Below are 19,706 nucleotides of genomic sequence, written 5' to 3' on the forward strand. Positions count from 1 at the left end.
CTCCGTTGCAGAGCATGTCCCTCCAGTGCTAGATGCTTTCTCCTAAAGCAAGCATCACAGGAAAGTACCTAGTGAATTAATTATTTAATGGGCTACTACACTGCACAAGCAGGAGACAAGTATAGGATTCAAGCCCTGATGCCCAGGGTCTACAGGTGTATGCTTTCCAAAAATTTTGAAACTGTAGGAGAAAAGTGTGTGTGTTTTTGTGTTTGTTGGGGGAAATTAAGATGTGTGCAGTATTCACTTTTCTATTAAACATAAATATATTTTGTTGCTTTAACGGAATAAAGTGCATCATGTATAAGCTAATTCACATGCACAAATTGTATTAACTGGCATTGTTATGAAATTTAAAAGTATAAATGCCTTTCCTACAAGCAAAATTTAAAATGTGCCCAATTTAAAGTGCTGCTAACTGCTGTACCCTGTGCTATCTTAGAAGAAGAGTTGGTTTTTATACCCCACTTTTCTCTACCTTAAGAAGTCTCAAAGCGGCTTACAACACAAACCCTTCCTCTCCCCACAACGGACACTTCGTGAGGTAGATGGGGCTGAGAGAGTTTGGAGAGAACTTGACTGGTCCAGGGTCACCCAGAAGGCTTCATGAGGCTTCATGAGGAGGAGTGGGGAATCAAACCTGGTTCTCCAGATTAGAGTCCACTGTTCTTAACCACCATGCTATGCCACACTTAGCACACTTTACTAATTCCCAAAGGGGGGGAAATATTTCATAGGAGCATTCCCCAAAATTGTTGTGGCTGAAAGGATGCTATTTGTTTAGTGCACTAGTTTGTACCCATTTCAGTCCTTTTATTAGAGTTGTGTTTCTTAGCAGATCCTCTCATGTCTCACAGCACGCCACTCTTTGTTACTGACCTACCATTGAAAGGCTGGGGGGCGGGGGGTAGAGTTTGCAATCCCAATGGACATATCCAAAATTAGTAGTATGACTGACAGTAGGCATTCTACCTACATGAAGAATATTTGTTGTTAGTGTTATCATTATCTTCATTTACATCATGCTGCCTGTCCCCCTGGTAGTGACGGCAATTGGCTAACACTGCTTTCCTCTCCTCCAGTTTATCCTCTCAACAACCCTGTGAAGTACGCTAGGCTGAGACAGAGTGAGTGGCCCAAGGTCACAGAGCAGAAGGGGGATTTGAACCTGCATCTCCCAGATCCTTGTCTGACACTTCACCGCATTACACTATGCTGCGCAAAGGATGACGCAGTGTAACGTTGCTTAACTTGCAGCGACTTGCACATCCCAAACTAGGCAAGTGGGGAGGGCTTCCCAGCTGTACTTATGCCCCTTCAACCCCATTCTAGCAACTTCCTACCCAATACTTGCAAATAAATTTGCTGCTGTTGCTGGTATTTTTAGCAGCTAAAACTCTTCTAGCTCAGGCCTAAAACTCATCTAGCAAGGCCTGTTTCTAACCCAGCATTGCCCTTGTCCATTTCTTTTGTTGTTTTAAGTTGTACCTTTATCTTCTAGCCAGCCCATGGCATCCCAAGTCTGACACGAAGGCCAGCATGACTTAATGTGCTGTCGGGGTCATGGTGGTGATTAAACTTCGTCTTGGCCATTGGCTCATACTCTTCTGGTTCTTTAAAAAAAACAAAAACCACTAGTTCCAAATGTCCCGAAATTGTTACCCTTTCATTGCAGAAGCTGATCCATCCACTTATTAATATAATGGAGTCAGAGGAAGAGGTAATGAAACTTCTTTGGGACGGGGGACTCTTTTTGCTGCTCTCAAGTTGCCAGATTTTGCTCTGCTGTAATTAAGATCCATACGGGAAAGGTTAGCAGTGGGACTGGCTAATTATCCGTTAATTTATTGGTTTTAACTGTTTTTAAATTGTGATATTTTTAACAAGAGAGATCCTGATCTCCCACAAGTTGTATCTGGTCGTTTTATTCTGCCTTTTGCCGTAAATAAATGTATTCATACCCTTTCACTGTGGCACTCTTGCACCAAAATTAACCTGGAGGGAGGGATGCTGGTGCTCATTTTTAGAAGCAGATGTGCTCAACAGTGGGTTCGGTATGCATTTCTTCACAGGTCGCATGAGGAAAGTGTGTGTCTACAATTCTGTGCATTCTTCCTTCACTAGAGCAATCAAAACAACCTTTGTACCTATCTTTCTTTTCTCTTTTATTATCAGACTGCACCAAAGCTCCTTTTATTGTAATGTAATTCTTATATCTTTAAAAGCTTTATTAGATATTCTGCTTTTATTCAAAGAGACAGATAAAAGGCACTACACCAGAGCCACTATCTTACATTTCTCTTTAATGCCCCAAGCTAAAAATTACTGGAACATTTTTTATAACTGTTTTGTACTTGTGTTACCCTGAGGGTGTATGGCTTTTACACCACAACTGTCAAAGGAACTGATGCTAAAAGGTAAAAGTTTGATAAATATCAGAAAATATCCCTTGTTTAGGATTGCTCTTTTAAAACTTTTTTGTGGAAGAACTGTTTTAAATAAAGACTTTTTTTTCCAAATCAAAGTTTGTAGTCTCAACCTGAAGTAGCTAGTGCATGATATCCTCAAGGCTGGGGTATTTTTAGTTCAGAGGTTGAACGCATTGAAGCCACCTTATACTGAATCAGACCCTTGGTCCATCAAAGTCAGTATTGTCTACTCAGACTGGCAGCAGCTCTCCAGGTTCTCAGGCAGAGGTCTTTCACATCATCTACTTGCCTACTCCTAGGTTGTTTGCAGGAACGACTTTGTAAAGTAGAGATGATACTGTAGAAATGCTAAATTTATTTATCCTGCTAAACTATAGGTTAGCCTAACAAATTTAGAAGTACATCCAGTTTCCTATACTCTTCTGCATCTGTCTGCTATAACATGCTTTTATTGCTTCCATCAAATGGGGAATGACAGACACAAGGACATAGCTGGAGTGGAGGGGGGTAACCGAAAGGATTTTCATTTAAAGCATGCTTTTAATAAATCTTACAGGTGTTGAATGACAGAGCATAGAGCAGGGTTCCCCAACATGGTGCCATGGGCACCATGGCATCTGCCAGTACTTCCCCTGGTACCTGGTGATTTTTGCAGAAAATGGATGGGGCCATTGAAAAGCAGGGTTTGTCATTGGCTGCCCTAATTGAAATGAAAGGGTTTTCCACAACTGCAGTGGCAGCTGCAACCACTGGTGGGCGAGGAGGACTGGTAAGCGCCTGGTCTTTCCTTAACCAGTGTTTTGGAGTTCCATTTCCCCTTTAGGCTTTTCTTCTTTTTTATTCCCCCTTCTCTTTCTTCTCTCTTCCCTCCAGGCTTTCTGTCTTTTCTCTTTATTCTTCTTTTTTCCCCTCTGCCCTTGGGCTTCATTTTTTTTAAATTCCCGTTTTCCAGGTTTTTTCCAAGGCTGAGGAGAGTGACTGGGTTTGGCTCGGTCTTCTGCAGCAGTCATTTGAAGTTTGGCACTGCCTCTGGCAGCCATTTTGGAGCTGTGCTCACCACTCCCTCTCAATACTCCAAGGGTGCCCACAGGCTCAAAAAGGTTGGGGACCCTTGGCATAGAGTGAATATTTCACTTTAATTTGTAAGGGGAAAACAACCCCACTGTGCAGAGGTCTAGCCCAAGTGTCCATCTTAGCTACCATTTATTTAAATAAATTATGTATACTATTTGTGTGAAATGGTAATTGCTCTAACCAGTTTCTGTACTTAGACTTAGTAGAAAAACAGTTAAAGCCCATTTTAGAGATATTAAAACCGTCTCATCAACAAATATACGGAATGACAGGAACCATTTATTATCAAGGACAATGAACTCCCCACAGGTTCTTCTAAACAGATCAGCCTTGCAGCATTTACTGAACAGTGCCAAACATGGCACCGCTTGCACCTTGAGCAATAGGACTGAAATTATGGGGTTATTTAATATCCTGGATTCAAGGGTAAATACTTGTTGGCCACCTCCAGCTTTACTGGATTTCTTCTTAAACATAGTATGTACAATAACTAAGCTTCTTTAACACACAGTCCAACATAAATGTGTTGATTTGTGAGTAACTTTTAAGATTCATTCCATTCCTCTTTTCTTCTTGCTCCCCTAAAATGCAAAATTACTGTCACTGCCAACTGTTGCTGCTTCCATTAGAGAGAATAATGTTTCACCACTTCAGGAGTTCCCAAGGCTGTAGATGCATTTGAGGGGCTTCCAGCCAGTGACTCCCGAGAAATTGCTTGATGAAATGACACTTTTAGTTACCTGCCTCAACAGATGAAAAGCTTATGGTTTCTAATGCTGTTCTGTTATTACTCTTCTCTCTCCCGCCTTCCTGGATGCAGATAAAACAGACTTTTATGTAGTTTGTTCTTGATATTTTAGTGAGATTTTCAGTATGTAATTCTGTTTATGTAGCATAAGATATTCACTCAATTGCCATAACTTTGCAAGTACTGTAAAGTTGCTTTCCAACATTCTAATACCATTTCTCCCAGTTCTCCTAGTTTGTGGAATAGTTTTTGTGTACTGTGTTGACATGGAGGATTGCTAATTCTCTTGCAATTCCAGTATGCTTTTAACAATAATCTTAAACTTCAGTCTATACTTGTTTTATTTACAATTGTTTAGAAAATCTGTATGCCACTTCTCCAGACATTCAGCACCTCACAACAATAAAACAAACCCAAGTAAGCAGACAATAAAAACAAAAACAAATTATACCACTAAAAATGTATCAGCGAAACAATCCAAATCAATAACATAAATAAATCAAACCAAGTCAATTAAAAAGCAGCTGTCTAAAATGTGGTTATGGTCTCAGGCTTGTAGCAAACCGTTTAACCCCTTTGTTAAATGCCCTGGTAATGAGAAATGTTTTGTGCTGGCATATAATGGAAAGTAAAGTAGGCACTAGGTGAGGCTCAAGGCAAAGGGCATTCCAGTGGCATGGTGCCACCAGCAGGGCTTAAGAGGATCTCAGCTGGCAATCTAGACAATTATGCGAGGAGGTGGTCCGTCAAGGACCTTCATCGGACAATCAGTTCAGGGCTGGCCTGCGTGGCCCTAGACTGTTCAGTTGTTGAGGAATAATTTAATCTGTTATTTGTGTAATATTAACAGAAAACAATAGAAATATATATTTTAAAAATCTTTTACTCAAAATATACATGCGGCGTTAAATAAAATAGACTAAACGTTATTGGCTGTGTAAATATTTCCTCTCTAGATTTTGGCAGGTTCGTAGCGGTGGCCTCATATGTGCCAAGGTTTGCTTTCTTCTTGTGTTAGAATTCTACTCCTGAATTAGCCTGAACTGTGACACTGACTCTGGCATGCTTCTTTTCCCCTCCAAAATAAACGCATGCTGAAATTTTTGTGGCTTATTTATAGCTTGTTTTAAAATGGTGGCTGCTTCATGATTTTATTGAATTATACTAATGTAGACTTGATTCTTCCTAAAGCTTGAGTTTAGCTTGGCCAGGTACTTTGTGCTAAAGTCTGAAGTTTGTTTCTCTCGAAGAGGGGAGAGGCTGGTTTCACTCAAAGGTTGACTTTGGTCATTTATGCATGGGTACTTTCACTGACGTTCAGCCCCCCCCCCCATCTGTCTCAATTGTTCCTTGGAGTTATGCATGAGTTTCTCCTCCATTAGAGATGACCTCGCTGCCAGCCCTCACAAATCCCGGGACTTCCCGTCCTTCTATTAACCCTATTCTTCCCTCTCCCCTGAGCTCAGCCTGCTTGAAATCCACATGCATAAGGCAAAGCGCGGGACACAGAAGCTTGGTTTCTATCCCAGCAAGCAGATAGCCAGTTACAAAGCACCTTGTCAAGGGGCAGGGATTCAAATGTTTCATGCCTCCTCCGAGTTCTTTCTGAGCAGAAGGCTTTTAAAAACAAGGCTTGGGTTCCACCCCCCCCCCCAATTCCTTTCAAATCGCTCTGTTTTTTGTTTTTGTTCTTAAAATGCTCTTATAATGATTTTTTATGTGGCAGTTGGGCTTTGGGGGGGGGAGACTTTCTCTCACTACAGCCAATTACAAAGCAGCATTTAAAGGGGCATGGATTCAAATACTTCCTGATTTGAGCTTGGAGACTGCTGGTGCATAGACTCCCAACAGGAAAGGGTGGGTCCAGCGAGCAATAAATGTCAGGTAAAACTCCCATGCATAAGCGACCTTTGTTTCTGTTGAGCCTGATGAGATTATGCCCAATCCTACTTCTGTGCTGGTTCTTGGTCTTTTTATTGTAGATGGCCTGAACCTTATTTTCTAGGTCTAATATTACTGGTAAAATTGCTGGTGTCTTTTATGGGGGCGGGGGGTGGGGGAAGCTGTCAGGTCATCCATCGGAAATTTGATAGCAACAACCACCTCTTTATTTTGTTAATAAAATGAAAGATAAGAGATATTTTTTTCTTGTAGTGCTGGGTCTTTAATGGAACTGGAGATTATAGTGTTAAGTCTGTGTCAAAGAAAGATCAATATAATCCTAGGTTTCATTGACAAGAGCTCTCTATCCCAATAGTAGTTTTCCATTATGGTAAATTAGAAGCACTTAGAGAGCTTCTGTAGAGGCTGAAAGGTATCACACTTAAGGAAAATTTAAATTCAGTTTATTAGAAAAGTAGAGAAGGATGGATCGGATAGCAGTCTTCAAATACAGAGAGGTACATTGAAGAAGAGAACATCACATTTTTATGCCACCTTTCCACCCAAATAGGGTTCCCAAGACAAATAAACATCAAACAAAACATTAAAATGTTTCAACTTTAAAACACCATTTAAAGTGTATATAAAAAAGTTAAACAATTAAATGAAACATACAGCCACACAAAACAACCAGGGAGGTGGGCCAATAACAGTGGGGGAATGCCAAACAAAGCAAACAGGTCTTCACCAGCTAGAGGAAGACAACAATAAAGTGAGACAGACACATTTCTTGCGGGTTGCTTTTCTTAGGGTACCAACTTTACACAGACTGATCCAAACAAATGATGGAAATGATGAATACTTGCCCTGTTGGCATGACTCTTGGAGCACTGTGCTTGGTGAAATTTATAATGACCTCAAGAGGAGATAAGAATGAACTTTAGAACTTGTTTATTTGGCTGCAGGCCATCTGTCCTTCATGGTTCTGTTTTTGTTGCATCAAACGCATTTTTTCACACCCATGCTGAATTTATGATGTATCTAACAACTATAAAAAATGTCTGCACAGGCAAGTGCTTTGATTAGAGGTATTTTTTTTTACTTTCTAAGTGGATTTCCCGGTTTTTTGCATGTCTAGTGAACCTGATGAAATACGGCAGGTTTCTGCTGTTTCACAGCCAAATACTGGTAAAAGGCTCTCCAAGAGAAATGACTGATTGGCAGAGCAATCCTGTGTAGTTACTCCAGTCTAAGCTCACTGATTTGGGTGAACTTGTACTGGAGTAATTCTGCATAGGGTTGTGCTGTAAATATTCAAACTCAGCTTCTTTAGAACAGTGAATAACAAATATTCTCTATATATGGTTAGGTAGATAGCCACACACATATATTGTTTCTGATTGTCTTTCTCCCTCCTTCCCAACTAATTATCTCACCCAAGCGGAGTAAAATCTTGAATGAGGGATGTTGTCTGTCTGCGATAGGCTATTTTATGGAGCTTTTCCAGGCTGCTCTGTGACGAGTCAATAAAAATGTTCCTGGCCTGTGAAGGCCATTATCCCTAGCCTGGCAAATGTCATCCCTAACCTCAAGCCATAGGGAAGTTGTTCAATGTTTAAAAAACACACACACACAAACAGAAAAACGCTAGGCAGGCATTTGGTTTTTAGGCAACTGTGTTCCCCTTTGCTTCTGCAGCTCTGGGAGGTAGTAAATCTGAAGAGGAATGCTGTTGTTGAAGTACCCACTTAAAAAATAATGCAGTCATCTGCTTGAGTAAGAGGTAGTAAAATAGCTGTGAAGGCTTGATTGTGGGATCAGGCCCTTCCTTTGCAGTGGCAGCATATGTGGGATAATGCACCAAAATGCAAAATCCTTGTGATCTTATCAGGAACGATCCAAAGGCAGGCAAAAATATAACTCCTTTTTTTAAAGTTCTTTCCAGAATATCCTCAATAGATATTCTGGCAATGTCTTATCATTCCTCCATCAGTCTGCCTTAAAACAAGGCTTGTAGGGCAGTTGAATGCTTTTGCAAGGCTCCCTGCAGTTCTCTTGTGCCATGTCATTGCTGACATGCAAGTCCTGTAACTTGCAGCCCATTCCTGAGGGGAAGGCTGAGCTGGTGACTGGAGGCTGTGCCGCCTTCAAAGGAGGATTCAGCCCCCCCCCAAGCCAAAATACTATCCTCAACCTCAAGCCCTGTGGAACCGCTCCATAGGGTTCCACAAGGATACTCCACCTAAAAAGGTGGCGTACATCAAGGTGAGGGCAAAGAGGCAGTTTCTGGCTTGAAAGGGCTTAGAAGGCTGCCTAAAGGCGGCTCCTCCCCTGGACCGCCCTGGGAACGCCCCCCAGGAAGATGGCGCACAGAAGTGTACCGGCAGGAGGCTGAGCTGGCAGCTCAGGGAGGGTGGCGTGAGAGGCCCAACACCGGTGTCCGTGCCAGTCCTGCCGGCACAAGGGGCATGGACACCGGCACAGGCCCCTGCTCTCCTCCTAAGGACTTTCAGCCCTCAAGGTCAGGAATGGGCTGTTAGAGCAGCATTGCATGTTTTAATTGGGACATGTGAAAAGCCCAAATCCTCTGCAGTGCGTATGATTATAATAGCATGCATTAGATGGGAGTAGCTGTGGTACTCTGCCATATGTGCACCTGATAGAAAACTCATGCTGTCATCAGGTGGTGTGTGTCAGTCCTAGTACAGTACAGTCCTGAGCAGAGTTACTCTTCTAAGCCTGTCGACTTTGTTGGTGGAGAAGGGCGTAATTCTGTTGAAGACTGAACTGCTGAGTAGCCTTTCCTTTTGGAGCAGAGCGTGCCCATCAAGTAAACTTTAGTACGCAGACCATCATTGTACTGAATTTGGTTTCTCTGCATCAGAAATATTTTTGCAATCCGGAGCTAATTGGTGCAGCTGTTTGAGTGAAACTACACAGTCTTATTTGTTCCGAAATGTGACCTTCTCAAGTTAATGAGAAAGCACTGGAGCGGAAGGATTTGTAGGGCAGAATCAGCAGGTGGGGAGAGTGTTTAACCCATTCTCAGGCTTGTTGGTTTTCTGACCTCGCTGTCAAACATACACATGCTTAATTCCGGGCATGGAGCTCAGGTAGCGAAAAATGCTGACTAAAAACAGGCTTGCGGAGGGCGACTGGAGGAGGAGAAGAAAAACTTTCCTCTGCAAATGTCAGCACACACACAGCTCCCAGATTCAATGCATGTAGGGTATAATTTCCTTGTCTCTCTCAAAAATGTTGGGTCCTTAGTATAGTTCATTTGATTTTTACCCCACCCTTTCCCAACCAAAGACAGGCTCAGTACTCCTGTGTTATATTCTTTTCTTCATTTCTTGCTGTCCTTAGGGGCACTCAGGTCTGGGAAGCTGTCCTGCATTCTCCGGAAAGCAGGTAGTGACAGCTTCACAGGAGATCCTCTATCCATCAATTACTGATGGAACTAATAGATCTCAACTGCAGAACCCTAATGATTTTCTGATAGCACAGATTCGTTCAGCACTGATGAGAGTGCTCTGAATGGTCCTCTAGAACTAGACATGTGTGATCTCCAGAAGTGTTTTTAGAGTAAGTTACTTGCTGAAAATATATCAGAACCTGGCATTTCCTTGCAAAAATACACAAATAACTTTTATACTCTGAATTTGTGGTTGTATTTTAAATATAATATGCATCCTAAATTTTGAGCTTCATATTAGCAATGCCTCCTGAAATACTATGGCTGCCATTGCATAACATTTAGCCACAATTTGAAGGATGACCATATTTAGGGAAAAAGCAGGAGGACATGCTTTGCTTATATATAAAATTGGATTTTGCCTGTAATTCTTTCCCTGTTTCTCTCATCTAGGGAGGAGGTGCTTTAATGGATTATCGGTCAAACAATTTTGAGTTACATTCAGCTGACACACCCAAAGGGATGTGAAGCTTCACTATCTCTGGGGATGCTGACAGATTCTATATTTCTGCCCTGATTTTCTGTTGAAACAGAAAAACTGATGTGGCTTACACATATGAAAGGGTTTTTTCCCCCAAACATGGCTACCTTTGTTTTCCACACTGTCACAAGAGAGCTAACTGCTTGCCTACTTTAGGTCAAATATTTATTTTAAAAAGCCTCCTGAACAGGGAGATTTGTAGTACAAAAGTTCAAAATGGGCATTAGGTTCACTCTGTTTAAACAGTGCGCTTCCCCATATGAAGAGCTTTTATCCCTTTTCTGGATTGTCCTGGATATTTCAGGATTGAAGCCATTTTTATACTTCCTTTTGGGTTTGTTTGTTTTTTTGGGAGGGATACTGTATGATAAATGCAAGGAAGCTTGAGTAAAAATTAAAACTGAAATATAGTAGAGAAACAGTTTCAGAGAACACATATGTGGTTGGAGGGTTGTTAACACGGAAATCTTGCCTAAATAAATATTCTCAAGCACAGAAGAGAGGAAGCTTTCCTAAAACAAAGCTGCTTTCATCTCTCTTGTGGACGCACAACGGGTTAGCTGGAATGCATGTAGTTTAGGTGGCGTTCAAACATTAGTCCAGGCAGATTGCTAGGGAGCTGTCCCGTGGGTTGACGATTACCTCAAGGAGGCATGTGGTGAAAAGGCGTCATGTGTCTTGCAGTGAGCAAAACAGATTGTTGGTTCTGTACTGCAGTGGCTTTTTGAAAGAGAACTAATTATCGGTCCTCACCGTATTTTGACTGCTGATCCACTGATGAGGATTGCCTCTGGAGCCATATGAGTCCAGCTGTGAGTGCAAAAATGATGTGGGCCTAGTGCTGCACGGTGTTGGTCCCGTCTTGTCTCCCATTCCAGCTTGTGGGGTTATGGCTGCACCCTGCCATAAGAAGGGAAGAGGGTGAGAGACCAACTCACCGAAGGTCTCCTTAGAAGTCCTGGCACCAGAGAAGCTTCTTCAGCACTAGCAATAACAAAGAAAAGACAAGGAAAATAGGGTCTGTGGTGCTGCTGTTTCCAACAAGGATATTAAAAATTGTTATACAGATCTACATGTTGGCAAAAAAACAAAAACCCTTGGTTTTGAGGATCAAAATTATGTCTCTGTTCTGGAACTGCTAAGTATTTTGTCTCCCCACCCAACTACTTAACGATGCCTAAAATATTTGCTGCCCATGATTCTTGGATTTGGACTAGCAATCCACATCATGATTGGATGGAATAGGCGCCCTACTGGCATAGGAGGGAAGACAAATGGACTGAGATCAAGAGTCATTGGCAAAGCTAGTACTGTTTTCCCTGCTCTGTTCTTGGCACTCATTATTGCTGGAATTGTTTGAGTGTTTCAGAGCCCTTTGAATATATAGTCCAAGATGGATAGAATTGCCAGGAGCCATGCCAGCGGTGAGGTGTTTCAGTCTATCGTAAATCAATTTGAGAGGTTTCTGCTGTGTGGTAGCTAGGGTTTTTATTCCTCTCACTTAGCCTGCTTTAAGATCTTGGCTTCCTTAGTAGGCAGCACTTTTTATCTTGTTCAATGAAAGGTCCATATGGTCCCGAGAGAAAGAGGAGCGAATCTTTTTAATTAGAAAACATGGCCACCTGTTCTGGTATTAACGAATGTGATGCGCATTAGGCTTGATGTATCTACTTAAAAATTGCAATTTGGGACTAATAATAATAAAAAAAACCACCCACCCTCAGTTGGGCACAGACACTATAGTGGCTGCAATCAATTAATAATTGACTAATTTTAGCACCCTGCAGCCATACAGTTTCCTGGACCCGTACTGATCTGAGCAGAAGCTAATTGATTGTGTAGACTGTGCAGGTCGGCGTGCTGTGCCGGGGCCATATGCCATCAGGCACCGAGTTGTTTATTGCCAGATTTAGGAAGGTGAATGCAGAAACCCCAAGCAGATGCTCTTGCCCTGCTACACTTCTTTTCCTGTCCATGTTAATCCAGTTGCTTGTCTCTGTCCCTCTTGCCATTCTTTCTGTCATCAGTTTGTTTTCTGAAATCTGCAGAGTTCCAAGTGTTATCTTCTGTGCATTCCTTCTGGAAAGAAGGGGGCAGTTTTTCATAAAACATTGCCAGAAAGCTTATCTAGCCAGACCTTTTCCAGAGGGGTAGCCAATGGTAGTCTGTTGCAGCAAAAACAACCAAGTCCTTTGGGACCTTATTTATTGCGGTATAAGCTTTTGTGGAATACACTCTCCTTTGTCAGATGCTTGAAGAATTTTCCTCAGTTGGTAGATACATATTTTTGGTACATTATGCACTGAGGGTCTGGGAGATTGCTATGCAAAATTCAGATATATTCAGATAAGACCAGTGGCCATTTATAACAGTAGTAATTTGTGATTGCAATCTTCCCAGCTTTGTTAGTCTAATTTATGCTTACTGTGAGAGAAAAATCCAAGGCTACTGCTGAAATAGCTGTAGAATGTATTTTTCTCTGCTGCTGCCTTAGATTACTAAAACAAGCATTCCTAATGTTTTGACTAAGGGGTTTCTCCATGTATAGGGTTACATCTCAAGATTCTGTTCCACTAAGTTTTCCTCTTCAACAAAGAAAGACTCCTCCATCAGAGGAAGTCTTTCTCTCTTCAAGGAAGATTAAGATGAAGACAGCCATAGACTCCAACTTAGTGGAAGAGTTGTAGGATCCAGCTGTTAGGGTGTTTTGGGGCCTATTGTCTATTCTATCAGTTTCCATTTTATTAGTCTCTAACAGTAGCTAACACAAATTGCAGTGCTAATAATGGTATAGCATTATATCTGCACAGAGATTAATAGTAACTGTACTTCTTTGAACCAAGTCTGGATATAAGATTTATGTTCTAGTTTAAAGTAGATTTCAGTTAACATAGGTATCTGTGCTTAAACCATGAATGATACTGACATGGAAAAGGAATGAGAGCAAGAGTCCAGATATCCTTTGGTATCTGAAGAAGTGAGCTCTGGAAAAGGGATGTAGTCCTTGGGGCGTTCTTTTAACCATGGTTATCAGGAAACACTGCATCAGCATGGTGCTTATTAAGAATCTCCACTGGTTTGTGGTGGTTTTTCCATGTGGTAGGTCAGTCCAAGTTAAGGGTCATCAAAAAGGGACAGATTCACATTTAAATTGGCTTCAGAGATCTTTGGCACATGTGCATGATCAGCACTCCCCCCCCCATAGATATATTTTAATTAAACCTGATACTGAAATTCAGAAGTGTGGAAAGATTAAATATGTTTCTTAGTTAAGGAGACTTTTGTGCTGTGGATTTGTCTTTCTCTTGGTTATTGTTTTGTGGGAAACTCTGCAGAAGTTAGAATGCACTGGTAATGTTTGCTCTAATTAGGGAGGAAGAGCCAGGAATGGGCATATAATTCAAAACAGGAATAAAAGAGGGATTAAGTGCCCCCCTTTAAAATCTTGTCCTTTTTCTCCATTTTAAGATTAGCTAGAATCTTTAGCCTATTTGACCCATGTGTTTCAAGCTACAGTTGGGTGGGGGGTATCAGATGGTGGCATTATACTTCATTCTTGTGTGCATATTCAGCTGCTTGACTAATTAAATGATGTGAGTTTACTGCTTTGCATAGACATTTCCCATAGTGCTAATGGTTCTCTTCCCCCTTCCCCCCCCCCCAGATCACTGTGTTCACTATTATGATCTTCGGAACACTAAACAGCCAATTATGGTCTTCAAAGGGCACCGCAAGGCTGTTTCGTACGCCAAGTTTGTTAGCGGGGAGGAAATAGTCTCTGCGTAAGTATTTCTTTCCATATTTGTGAGAAGTTATACTCATCGATTCTTGGCAAGTTTCAGAGAACTTGGTGTTTACGTGGTTTGCCGAGGGGGGGTATGTGCTTGTGTGAACTATCATTCTGCTCAACAGATTGCTGTGCTTTTGTTAGATCATAATTATAAAGCTATTTCTCACCTCTGTTGGCTCCACAGTCTCTCATTAGTGCAAAGGAGTCCAAGGAAAGCATTTTGTTTTAATTTTGTACATTTGCTTTACTTTTGTAAGCTCTTATTCAGTAATGTCGTGTGAAAGGAGCAGTTATATTTTTCTTTGGCCAGATTTGCAGATGACCCTATAAAGGATGGATAATAGTATCCTACTCCATTGCTAGGTTATTTCAACTGGCAGATGTTCCAAAAATTGCAGGAGTGCCCCCTGGTGGTATCGTACAGCTACAAACCTGGTTTTATTACACATTTGCTCAGGGGGTAGAAGAAAGGAGTCGTTTTCTCAAAAGTTGTAGAATTTTTATAAAATAGATAAATTCAAGATTTTTATGTAACTTGCTAGCTCTGGTAAATGTGATAGTCGCTTGGGACAGCAAGGCCAGCCCCTGTTGTCTCAGGCTTCCTCTCTTACACACCCCCCTAAAATACAGGGGTAATAATACTGCTCTGTTTTCCAGGTGGTTGCAAGGATTACTGAGATAACCAGTGAGGGGTGCTTTGAACACCATTAATAAACATATAAATGCTAAGTTCTACCTAAATCATGTTCTGTATTCCTCTCCCTCCCTTTTTTCCCTTAAGACGTCCAGATAAGAACATAAAATATAGCCAAGTCTTGAAGCAACATCTGTCTTGGGCAACTGGAACTCTTCTGCTGTTACAATCATATTGTTCTCTTTTATATCTAAGTGTAATAATGCAGTGGTTCAGTTGGCTTCAAGTTGCCTTACTACATAAGATGAGTAAAAATATTCAGGCTGATGAGATTTTAATACAGTAGCCTGCTCCGTCCAAAGTTCACTCATCATTCGCACTGCAATTAAAGGAGAAGTATTACTCATAAAACTTTAGATCAAGCTGATCTGTTAATCACTTGCTGTAGCAACATTTTCCTTCGTTAAGGGAGCAGAGAGAATCCTTTGCCTGTACGATCACAGAGCAGCAGCGTGGATGGGACCTTGAAAGGACGAAATGAGCATGTCCTGCTTGAGAGATGAGCATTTGCAAATGCTTGTTCCATGGCCTTAGGAGCTGTATTGATGGAGCTGTCAAATTTGGTTGATGCAATAGCTGGCCCAGAGAGAGAGCTACGAAGAAACCTGGGGCTTTTCTCCCTCTTTCCCCTCCCTTGCAGTGTGCTATAATTTAATACCGCAGAAGGCAGCGTATGCTGGCATTTGATGTCCAGAGCTTGGCGGCAGCAGAACTTTACCAGTGATTAACGGCATTAATAACAACAGTAAAATTCCCGGAATAAAGCATTTGTTTTTGCCATCCTAAGCTTTTTTTTTTTTTAATGGATCACATTGAATCATTCTATCCTGTTGTGTTAAATTTTGACCTCTGGCCCCTTTGGAAGAGGCCACCATTTGGCAGGGTTTATCAATTCCAGGTGCTGATTTACACATCATCTGATAGTAGCAGCTCTTGTGCATTGTGAGTTGCTTTTAAGAGGGCAGGCATACTTTAGGGAGCTTGTGTTCAACCCCAAGATCAGGGGCTTCTTTCATTTTGTGTTTCGTTTCCAGTGTTGGATTTTGCCTCTATAATTAAAAAGAAAAAAGTCTAGGATTGCTTGTTACAAGGGACAACCCCCACCCCATTGAGCCATATGGGGGGAATTCCACAGCTTCCTATGTGGCTTGCAGCCAGAGTCAGTTCAGAATCCATAACTGCCATTTCTATGTTACAAGAGCCCTCTTCAGACCCTGACCCACATGGTCACTGAATGCACATAGAAGAGAATGCAATCATGCCTACTGGTTCTGCCCCCCCCCCCAACACTTGTGTATTCAGCCAACATCTGCAGCAAGCCCTTATGTGTTTTGGAAGTGTCCATGCATAGACTCTTCCATGCAGTTGGGAATGCCACTGAAAGCAGGGCCATGATGGCTTGGAGGTACCTGCTCATGTGTAGGTTATGTGCTTGTGGGCTTGCTGCAGATGTTCAACTGACTGTGCAGGTGTTGTGGGCAGGGTCAGTGGATGCAACCGCTCTGTATACATGGGCCATGGAGAGATATGAGTGAACAGATTCCGAAGAGGACTAAACTTTCCTGCCTGCATTGGACCCCCCCCCCCCCGGTATTCATTATTTTGCACACCTTGCATACAGAAAGTTCCAGGTTCAGTCTCTGGCATCTCTATTGGCTCCAAAACTACACAATATGTTTGGACTCTTGTTCTCCTCAGCCAGATGGCCTCTGCAGGGAACTTATTTCCCAAGCACCACAGGGCCTAGTTAAGATCAGATCACTGGGCATGGTGGTGGAGAGGAAGGGCTTCAGCATCCCCCTGCACCATTTCCCCAACTTGAAATTTTTGGAATGTGTGTTGTTTGCTCCACTCGGGTGGCTGCGCATGCAGTGTTTAGTGCGCATGCAGCCCCCCCCCCCAGTGGAGTAAATGAAACCTCCCTGGGCCAGTTTGGATTGGAAAAAGGGCACTGGAGGGAGGAGACTGAAGCACCTTCTCCCCTCCCGCACACTATGGTCCATATCCAAATTGGGCCCTGACAGTCAAAGGAGGCTGTTCAGAGTTAGGTGGACAGATGTCTTGACTCATCGTAAAGGCGGCTTTTTACAAGCTTCGTTTTGTCCTGAAAATGACACTGCAAGGTAGGTAATTGTTTCCACATTGCCAGTGGGGAATTGACTGCACAAGTAACTTCTCCATCGACACTTACTGAGGCCATCACTGTGGTGGGATTTCAATCTTTCTGGCTGCAGTTATCTCTCTGGTCACTCAAGGAGGTTGCCTCTTGGAAAGGGCTTACGGTTTTTAGGTAAGACAGAATCTTCTTACGGACGACACTCATTAAGCTTTCTGTTAGAAGCCTTCCCCTGGTTACTCCAGAGTTAAGTCTGTGGCCTCTGGGGTCGGGGAAGGATGAATGAATGGTAAAATAAAAGCTTTATTCCTAGTGAAGAGGGAGACCTGTGTCTAGGCTGTGGTGCTGCAGGTGATACTTGATTTTCCATATTAAAAATTCCGTATCAAATATGTGCAGGTGCAGGAGAAGGCTTCTAGCTTGGCCTCCCCCAATGTGCTAGTGGTCTTCAAGTAGGAATCTTCCCCCTCCCCATACTGAAATATAGCAGTTGAAACACAGCTTCACCATCTTAATGGAAACTGGACCTATATATTATGAAGACCATGGTGCTGCCACCAACCCTTCCAGTATATTGAGTCTCCCCACCACCACCCTCAGCCTTGTAAAATTGAGTTCAGCTTTCCTGGGGTCACAACAGTGTGTGTTTTCTCTCTCCAGTGCCACATGATGTGCCACTGGAGCATGCAAGGGCACAAGGAAATGTATGTTCTGTGCTGCAGTGTTGTAGTTAGGTATTATAGAAGGAAGCATTTGATGTGTGTTTGTGAGAGAGAGACTGTGTGTGCTGTTAGTAGCTGTAGTCTCGCGTTCAAGGGTGTAGCTCCACCCTTTAACATTCCTTATTTTATCATAATTATATATCTAATAGCAACATATGGCCTACATCTGCAGATACCTAAATCCATGGATTGGGGCCACATGGACACTAAAACATGGGGGACCCTCCCAGGTTTGTAGAAAAATCTGATTTTTTTTTAAAGGGGGGTTAAATTCCACCCAAAATAAAATAATGCCGTCTGCGCATGCACAGACAACATACTCACTGTGATTCGGAAGAGCTGGCAGTGACGGCAGCAACCAATGGCAACAGCCACTAAGTGACTTGGTACCACCCAATTTGCATGACTCAACTAGGCCTGGCTGTTCAACAGCAGCAACCCTATGAAAGCCAGTGTGGTGTAGTGGTTAGAGCATCTGAGTAGGGCATGGGAGACCCAGGTTCGAAACCCCATCTTGCTGTGGAAGCTCGCTGGGTGATTTTGGGCCAGTTGCATACTTTCAGCCTTACCTGTTAATGAGAATGGAAAGGAGACTAACAAGCTACTTCGGTCCCCACTGTGGAAAAAGGTGGAGTATAAACAAAGTCAGTAAATAAGAAATACAGCTGATGATGGAAAGCAGGTACAACGGTAGGCTGATTAATTTAGTCAGTAGGCTGATTAAAGTAGAGAATGGCACGAGGAAAGGGGATATGAGGGTTGCCAGGAGGAGAGGAAAAGGAAACAATGTGAGGATGCAAGGGAAAGTGCGAGTTACACCCACAAGTCTTTAAGGGTTTTCTATCCTGCAAGTTGACCTTGCACAGTGGCTGGTTCCACCTAAAGGGGCCATAGTTTTCCCTGGAAGAGGCTGCTGGGAGTGGGGAGAGGGAAGGCTGAAGACACAGGGGCAGATATGTAGGTTGGCTGTTGGATGGGAAGAAGAGAAGGAAGCAAGAAAAAGGGAGAGGCTTTGGGGGCTTTCAGGAAACGGAAAGAGGAAATAGTGAGGAAGAGGGAAATGAAATGCCTCCTGCAAGTCCTTGCTGGTTCCCACTTGTATTATATAAATGGAAATGTTTGATTAGTGGTTGTTTATGACTACTCGAATGTTGCCAAAGTAGTGGTTTTAAGGGCCTCTTTTATTTTTTTTCTAAACCCCCCCCCCCCAATAGTACCGAATGAGATTCTAGATTGCTTGGCGCACAAGGCTGGAGGTTAAGTGCTTCTTTATATATAAAATGACCTTCCTGATGAGCTGACTAGCAATGCAACTGTAGAAGCAATCATAGAACTCTGACAGTTGGGCATTAGGGGATAGTGTATTGGTGATGTCTCACCCTTGGACATGGGGTTAACCACTGTTTCCGCTAGTAAAAACTCCCTGAAGTTTCAAGTTCTGAATTAATGTCTTGATTCACCAGCATGAATTTGTTTAAATCAAGGTAATTTATATCACAGCTTCTATACTTCCTAGAAGTGAAAGGTTTAGTATACAACTTTTGCATTAGAGCCATACAGAGCCATCCTAAGCAGAATTGCACCCTTCTAAGTCTATTGACTTCAGATGGACTTAGAAGGATGTAATGCTGTTTAGGATGGCACTATTGTTTGCTTAAAGAATGTTGGGTTGGAGACAGATTGTGAAATCTGTTTTGGCTCTCTTGTGCATGCTTTCTCCCTCTTTCCCCTCCCTCCCTCTTCCTCCCCTCCCTCCCCTTCTCACACAAACGTGTGCACACATAGAGGGATGCTAAACAAGAGAGCTTATTTTAAAAATATGACTGCAATCCAGTATATACTTATATGGGATACTTATAGGTTTATAACTCGGTTGATGTGTTCTGGCTAAGGCCGTAAAAATAAATTCATTCATTCATTCATGTGTACAACTTGTTTGCATGTACTCAGATCTCTCCAGAAGCAGGGATAAGCTGGGTGTATGAATTGGAACGTAAATGTCTATGTTTACCCTGACAGAGCATAAATATTCACATTTTTAAAAAAAATACATGATTTATGAAATAAGCTATTACCGTATATACTCGTGTATAAGCCGAGTTTTTCAGCCCAAAAAAAGGGCTGAAAAAACCACTCGGCTTATACGCGGGTCAATATGGTAGGAGGGGGGAGGGGGGAAGGAGGGAAGAGGAACTTACCGCCGCCACCGCCGGCCGGCGCGCTCTCTGGGCGCCTGGAAGCGGCCAGCGGGGCCTGCCTGCGCGCAGGCAGGGCCCCGCCGCCACCGGCTCCAGCG

At 42.6% G+C, this 19,706-nt stretch overlaps 1 protein-coding gene across 1 annotated transcript in view; it reads left to right on the plus strand.

Moving 5' to 3' along the window:
- The window catches only part of COP1 (COP1 E3 ubiquitin ligase), a 198,609-nt gene that overhangs the window by 136,784 nt on the left and 42,119 nt on the right, over positions 1-19,706 (plus strand). Inside the window, exon 16 of the mRNA XM_056844706.1 lies at positions 13,753-13,870. Coding sequence (XP_056700684.1) covers positions 13,753-13,870 — 118 coding nt within the window. The remainder of the gene's footprint in view (positions 1-13,752; positions 13,871-19,706) is intronic.

Source organism: Euleptes europaea, chromosome 2 (genome assembly GCF_029931775.1).
Source record: "Euleptes europaea isolate rEulEur1 chromosome 2, rEulEur1.hap1, whole genome shotgun sequence".
NCBI classification, from domain to species: domain Eukaryota; kingdom Metazoa; phylum Chordata; class Lepidosauria; order Squamata; family Sphaerodactylidae; genus Euleptes; species Euleptes europaea.